Source organism: Triticum dicoccoides, chromosome 1B, assembly GCF_002162155.2.
Source record: "Triticum dicoccoides isolate Atlit2015 ecotype Zavitan chromosome 1B, WEW_v2.0, whole genome shotgun sequence".
Taxonomy (NCBI): Eukaryota; Viridiplantae; Streptophyta; class Magnoliopsida; order Poales; family Poaceae; genus Triticum; species Triticum dicoccoides.
The window spans coordinates 101,299,876-101,307,315 of NC_041381.1; the positions used below are offsets into that span (position 1 = coordinate 101,299,876).

The window sequence follows — 7,440 nt, forward strand, 5'->3', positions numbered from 1 at the left end:
GTTGGGAGGCTGCGGAAGAGGTAGAGGGCGGGCAGCAAGGCTGTCAAGTCGGAGTACGCGGTCACCGACGCCTTCATCGCGTATTGACGTCCTGCCGCCTCGTCTTCGAGCTCTTCCCCCGGCTCCGTCATCACCAGCCAGCCTATGGACGGCCACCGAGACGTTCTGTTGGTGCTTTCTGCCGCTCGTAGCTTGCCTAGGCGCCCCTTTTTCCCCTTTTTGCTTCCTTGACCTGCCTCCTGGGGAGAGGGACAAGAAAGGGATTACGGGCACCTTATCTCTTTTTGGTCTGTAAGCCTTCAGGCCTTCGTTAAATTTAGAACTTGTAATCCCCTTGCTCATGTTTTTCACTCCGTATGAATTGTACCTGTACGGGATATTTTAATGAAAAAGGGATGTTTGCCGGGTTTTTTGTTCGTGGGTGAAACCCGTGACAAGGAGCGAATCCTCGTTATTTTTTGAGATAAACATTTTTTGCCCGGCAAGAGGCCTTGCCGTCCCCCCCCCACTTTGCTCGACCATTCTCACGCCCTTGGCGGAGGCAGGGATGGAGTGGGCTTAGGCTCCTCGTTCCATTTCCTTGCTGTCACGACTACAACCAAATCCGGACCTAGGAGATAATCCTTGGGTACAGAAAAAGGGGAGCACTGTAGCGTAGGAATAAAATGAGGTTTCACATATCCCAGTTCCATATCGAAATGCATGATAGAGGATAAAAGACTTATCCGGATCTGCATCCCCCGGCAACCTTGGCTTGCCGCGGTTGGATCCTTGTACTTGCAGCCCCCGACAACTTGGGTTTGCCGGGGTCGGGACGCGGGTCCATTCCCTTTCTTCCAAATAGCTCGGCAGAAGTGCTCATGTGCCCTGCGAACCAAAGAGGACAGAAAAGGACAGAGAGACGTGCACTCGACCTCTAAGCTAGGGGTTAGAGGCCGCTAAGCACTATCAACCCTAACCGAGGAAGAGACTCGACTTAGCATGCATGCTATAACTTAGGGCGCCAGCGCTTCATTTGTTTATGCTCACGGTCTACACCTGGATTTGTACAAAGGGTTACATGCCTTGCCGGCAAGGCTTGTACAAAAGGGTGGCTTGTCGGGAGGCCCGGCAGCCGCGCCTTATGGGTAAAACTTGCGAAGATGCTCGATGTTCCAGGAGTTGCTCACTGGAATGGCATCTTCGGTCTCCAGGCGGACTACGCCGGGCCTGGTGACTCATGATACCCGATAAGGGCCTTCCCACTTCGGCATCAACTTGTTGGAATTCTCGGCCAACCAAAGGTGCTGAAGAACAAGATCACCTTCCTCAAAGCTCCGGGCATGAACCTTGTGGCTATGGTAGCGGCGCAAGGCTTGCTGGTAGTGTGCTGCTCTCACAGCCGACCGGAGACGATCTTCCTCAAGGAGCGTTGCGTCATCTTGCCGCAATCGCTCTTGCTCAAGCTCATCATAAGCGAGCACCCGAGCTGACCCGTATATGAGTTCCATGGGGAGAACTGCTTCTGCCCCGTAGACCAGGGCAAAGGGTGTCTGGCCGGTGGCTCGATTTGGCGTCATTCTGATCGACCAAAGAACTGCCGGCAACTCGTCAATCCAGCGCCTTCCACTCTTGCGCAGCCTGTCAAAAGTCTTCATTCTTAAGCCTCGCAAAACTTCAGCGTTTGCTCTCTCTGCTTGGTCGTTGCTTCGTGGGTGTGCCACGGAAGCAAAACAGACCTTGCATCCGAGATCCTCAATGTACTGCATGAAGGCATGGCTTGTGAACTGTGTGCCCTTGTCGGTGATGATCCAGTTGGGTACCCCAAAACGGCAAACTAGCCCCTTGAAGAACTTGATGGCTGACTGCGCAGTCACCTTCCTCATCGCTTCCATTTCTGGCCACTTTGTGAACTTGTCGATTGCAACGTACAAGTACTCAAAGCCCCCGACGGTACGAGGGAAAGGGCCCAATATGTCAAACCCCCATATCGAGAAGTGCTAGGAGAGAGGGATGGTTTGAAGAGCTTGAGCTGCTTGATGAAGCTTCTTCAAATGAAACTGGCACGCTTCACACCTGGTTACTAGTGCTGTCGCATCCTGGAGGGCAGTAGGCCAGAAGAAACCTTGTCGGAAATCCTTGCCAGCAAGGGCTCTCGACCCTATGCGGGAGCCACATATGCCTCCATGTATCTCTGCCAACAACTCTAGTCCTTCCTCCCGGGAGATGCACTTCAATTTCACCCCATTCGGTCTTTTTCTGTATAAGACGTTGTCAACGAATTGGTACAGAGCAGACCGGCGAGCTACTCTCTCTGCCTCTTCCTGCTCCTCAGGAAGCTCTCCTATTTGGAGGAATCGGACGGTGTGCTACGCCCATGCCGGAGCCCGTGGCTCGACGACAAGGACCAAAGGCATCTCTTCTGCCACGGAAGCGGTCGTATCTATGGTCATGTTCTTTGATCCGTTTAGGTTCCTCAATCTGCTCGATGGCCTTGATCTTATCTGGGTTTGCCTCAATCCCGCAGTGCGACACAAAGAACCCAAGAAGTTTGCCGGACGGGACACCGAAAACACACTTCTCAGTGTTCAACTTGAGGTTGATCTTGCGCAGGTTTGCAAATGTTTCCTCCAGATCTTGCACAAGTGTTGCTTTGTCCTTGGTTTTGACCACTATGTCATCCATATAAGCTTCCATATTTCTATGTAGCTGGGGCTCAAAACCAATTTGGACTGCTCTTGCAAAGGTTGAGCCAGCACTCTTCAACCTGAAAGGCATCTGTAAAAAGCGATACGTACCACATGGGGTGATAAACGCTGTCTTCTCCTCGTCTTCTTTTGTCATGAAGATCTGGTGGTACCCTGAGTAGGCGTCGAGGAATGATAATAGGTCACACCTAGCCGTGGAGTCAACAATCTGGTCGATGTGCGGTAACAGGAAGGGATCCTTTGGGCAAGCTTTATTGATGTCGGTGTAATCAATACACAGTCTCCACTTCCCGTTTGCCTTGTGCACCACTACCGAGTTGGCCAACCACGTCGGATGGAGCACCCCCCTTACCAAGCCTGCCGCCTCTAGTTTTCTGATCTCCTCTGTGATGAACTCCTGCCTCTCCAGAGCTTGCTTCCTGACCTTCTGCTTGACGGGCCGTGCATGAGGACAGACAGCAAGATGGTGCTCAATCACTTCCCTGGGAACGTCGGGGATGTCGGAGGCTTGCTATGCAAACACATCGACATTAGCCCGCAGGAAAGTGATAAGCTCGCTTTCCTATTTGCTGTCGAGGGTGGAGCTTATAGTGAAAGCTCCCCCCGCGCCGTCCTTCTTGACGGGCACCTTCTTGGTCTCTGCTGGTGCAGCTCTGGATTAATTGCTCTTGCCGGTGGAGCTCCCTGACACGTCCTCAACGGGAGCGCAACGCCCCGAAGAGGTGCGCTTGCCGGAGTGGGTGCGAGGGGTCTCGCCGGTCTTTTTCCCTCCCGGGACTCCGTCGGCAGGAGCAGGCACTACTAGGAAAATGCTTATACGTAGAACTTTACCAATAGCTCCTGTTTAGGACCCCACGCTACTAGTAAATACCAGTAGCGTTTGGTACAAAACGCGCTGCTGGTATTACTTATCAACAGTGTGGGTTTTTTGGGCGGCGCTACTAGTAAATGTGGCACACCACACCCCTGGATTAATACATAGTAGCAGCATGGGTGATCAACCCAGTGCTACTGCTAAAGACATAGCGGTAGCGCCTGGTGTGCAAAACGCGCTACTGCTATTTCTTCTACCTGTAAACTAGTGGGCCCATTTAGTAGCAGGGGGTGTTTACTAAGCCACGCTACCACTCACGGGCACACCCATCCGTCTATCTCGCTCGCTCGATCCCCATCCGATCCCCATCTCGCTCTCTTTGTTGCAACTCCTTGCCGCCGTAGCCACACACGCCGGCCGCCTCGCCTCACTCCGGTGACTCCTGCCATCGCCAGGCATGCTACATCCTCCCCTTCGTCTGGATTCAACACTCATGCCCACCAGCAGCCCTCCCCCATGGCTAGGGTTTCGGGCGCGGTGGCCCCTCTCACTCCGGAGGTGAGGGAGCTGGTGCTGACGCAGGGGGAGCGGCGGCGGCGGTGGGAGGAGGATGAGGAGGTGTGGTGCCAGATGTTCGGAGGAAGGGCGGCGTTCCACGCGACGGCACCCGCAGCCGCGCTGGGCCAGCAGCAGTGGGTGGCGCCGGAGCTCGACCGGTGGCTCCGCGAGAGACAACCGCTCTGCCAGCACCAGCTCCTCTCCTACGCCCGCAAGCTCCGCAACTTCAGACATTACAGGCACGCCCTCGAGGTAAGGCAACGCGGCTATCTACAGGTGGATTGGTGATTGAAATGCAAGGAAGGGTTTTGACTAACTTCAAGTGTAGTTTTAGATTTTGGCGACAGAAAACCTGAAACTTTATTCTGTTACTGCAGCTGCCTTGCTCAGGTGTGATTCGGCTTCTTATTATGCTATAAACATGAGTTGCTGCTGATTCAGCTGCCACCTTGACATAGGTTAAATTCAGTTGGTACTTTGTTTTTAATATGTATAAAAAGGAGTGGTGTGAATTCCACCAACTGAATCTCAGTCTAGTGGTACCAAATGTTGGCTTCACCAATTAGTCTAAACTAGCAAATAGATTCTGATGATGATTGATAGTTTAAATTAGCCGTCTCCAGCTGCTACCTTAAAATGCTGATGCCTGGGGATAGTTTTAGCTCAAGTGCTGTTTTGTTTAATAAACAACAGCAAACATTTAGTGCAGAGAGGATTACAATGCTTATAGTGTCTGTCTTCACCATTAGCCGCTTTGCCTGTGCAATCTGCGCAGGTACCCTACCCTGTAATTTATTCATCCAGTTACCAGTATACCAGTAAGTAACTCATTGAGTTTACATGCCCCCGATAAAAATTCAGTCTGATTTCTGGTAAGCCTTATTTTGTGGCACTCGGAACCCCACCCCAACCCCGCAGTTAGTTATGCATGTCTTTCGAAACTGGGCAAGGGAAGGTAGAAATGATCTTGGGAACGAGGATCACATCTCAGGGGCAGTACGGAGGCAAAGATTCACCCTCCAGGCTGCTTTTGGGACTGAATCTAGGAGGCTCTGAAACTTTTCTCTGTTTGGACACTATTTTCTCTTGCCCTTACAATTATATGGACTTGAATTTATATACTACCTACAACCTTCACTAATAATGGTAGGAACTAGTACAACTCGGTGCCTTTTTTGTTTCAGTCCGGCTGGAGAAGAAAAGCTTCTGGAGCGTCCACACATTCGTCCTCCTGCTGCATTAATTTTGGCTTGTTCTCTGAAAAAAGACTCTGTTCTGATTGTGTTCTTGTGAAGTTGGAGTTGCATTAATTAGTGTTTTCTGTGTTCACATAATGGATATAGAGCAAGGGGTGGGCTCAGCTTGAAGGCTGGGGACGGGCATCGATGGACTCCCAGTTCTACGGGGCACAAATCATCGCGACGCGAACACCGGACTGTAACATTGCCATCGTTCTCACTGGTGAGGAAACCAGGTGGCCTTCTCACCTCAATCTATTTCTTATTGTTGCTAGGTTCCCGTGGCACTTGCACACAGCCAGGTGATCTTATTTCTCTAATCAGGATTGAAGCACATAATATATTCTTTCGGAACTAAACCCGTCTCAAGGTAAATACTATAGGAAGCACTCCATATGTTCATGCCATCCCTGAATACAGTAATATACAAGATTTATATTTTGATGTATATATATATGCGGTATGTCTCTTCTATAAAGATCAGTGTGAAGAGTGTTTGTCCATTGGAACATGTTTTTCCTCCTGATTTAGCGTCTTAGTAAAATATAACTATCTAGAAAGTATTTTATAGGATGCCACATTCAGACTTCTGTAGTAAATTCTTCATAGCCTTACCATGATGGTTGGAGTTTAGCTCATGCATGAGGAATACTAATTATTTCTCCCACCGTTTTTTTGTAAAAAATACTGGTTTTCTGGTGTTGTTTATTGCCTTCCACAGCCATGTCCTTTGGTGAGCTCTTGATCTCCCTTTCCTTTTTCTATTCCCCGACCTAGGCCTTTGAGCTATGGCTGTTTAGATGTTTGGCAGACACTTGTTGTTTCTACATGTAGCAGGTTTAATTCAAATTGTCTTGTATTATGTGTATTTGCATGGTTGCTAGTAAACTGTGAAATTACCTTTGACAATTAACCTTAATCATCGCTGAAGAAGATAAAGAGGTTTGCTTATCTCTATTGTACAGTCGTGATAGTGCCAAATGAACCCATGCTGAACAACTCATACTGCTGTTCTGTGCGTTACAAGTTGTAACGCACAGGTAATGTACATACACTGCATTGCATCCATGCTTTCAAAATTTCAAATGTTTTTGGTTCAGCAACAACAAGTCACAACCAAAATCTTTTGCGCCGATTGATTCGATCATTGATATTGTCTTCACCTTTTTGCAGGTACTGTGACCAGGCAGGAGAGATAATACAGGACTACCTCCATGCCACTGGAAATGCTATTTAAGCACAAACGTTCTTCAAGCAGGAGAGATAACGCATGACTACCACAGCCTGGTGGGTGTCATGCTCTTCGATCCCTCAGAGGCGGACTTCAGTGTGAATCCCGGAGACTGCATCGCACAGAAGATAGTCCAGGTGATTGCGACACCGGAGGTCGCCGAGGTGGACGACCTCGACGTCGACACCACCGTCTGGGGCGAGGGAGGGTCCGGGTCCATTGGAGTTTGAACTCCGGGGCTTGGTAGATACATCTAGAGAAGTGGTCTGGTTTGCGTCTGATGTTATTGGGATCACGTGTCTTTTCAATTTGAGATGTTCAATGTTGCATACATGAATGCTCCAAGTGCTAAGATGGTTATGTGATCTTTGCACTAGACGTGTCTTGAATTCCATCCATGAATATTGCATCTAATTTTTATTTTTTTAATTTGTAATTAGTTAGCAGTAGCGTTGTGGCAAAATGGAGCGCTACTAGTACTTACATAGTAGTAGAGCTGGTTCAGAATAGTAGTACCGTGGGTGGCCGGCGCTACTATTAACTTTTTAGCTGTAGCGTGGGGTAAAAAACGCGCTACTGCTAAAAAATAGCTGTAGCGTCGTAGTAGTAGCGCGGTACCCCGTGCTACTAGTATGCAGAAAACCAACGCTACTAGTAGTGCTTTTTCTAGTAGTGAGGTACCTTGGCGGCAGCTGCTGCCACTGCTTTCCGGTAGAGTTGGTCGGCGCAAATCAACGCGTCTTTCTTATCGGAGGGGACAGTGATGATGTTCATCGGCCCGGGCATCTTCAACGTGTTGTAGGCGTAATGTGAAGCCGCCATGAACTTGGCTAGTGCCGGGCGGCCGAGGATCCCGTTGTAGGGCAAGAGGATCTCGGCTACATCAAAGACAATCCTCTCAGTCCTGTAGTT

The 7,440-nt window shown here is 49.7% G+C and overlaps 1 protein-coding gene across 3 annotated transcripts; it reads left to right on the forward strand.

Moving 5' to 3' along the window:
* Positions 1-3,865: 3,865 nt before the first annotated feature.
* On the forward strand, positions 3,866-6,920 carry LOC119302036. 3 transcript variants are annotated; one of them, XM_037579061.1, is made up of 4 exons: positions 3,866-4,311; positions 5,403-5,533; positions 5,622-5,667; positions 6,471-6,920. In XM_037579061.1, exons 1-3 carry the CDS (start codon positions 4,018-4,020, stop codon positions 5,653-5,655), a joined length of 459 nt encoding a protein of 152 aa, XP_037434958.1. In that variant the 5' UTR covers positions 3,866-4,017; the 3' UTR covers positions 5,656-5,667; positions 6,471-6,920. The 3 variants fall into 3 exon arrangements, with proteins under 3 accessions (XP_037434958.1, XP_037434951.1, XP_037434966.1); XM_037579054.1 differs by having other exon boundaries at positions 5,403-5,520; XM_037579069.1 differs by lacking the exon at positions 5,622-5,667 and having other exon boundaries at positions 5,403-5,520.
* The last annotated feature ends 520 nt before the right edge of the window (positions 6,921-7,440 follow it).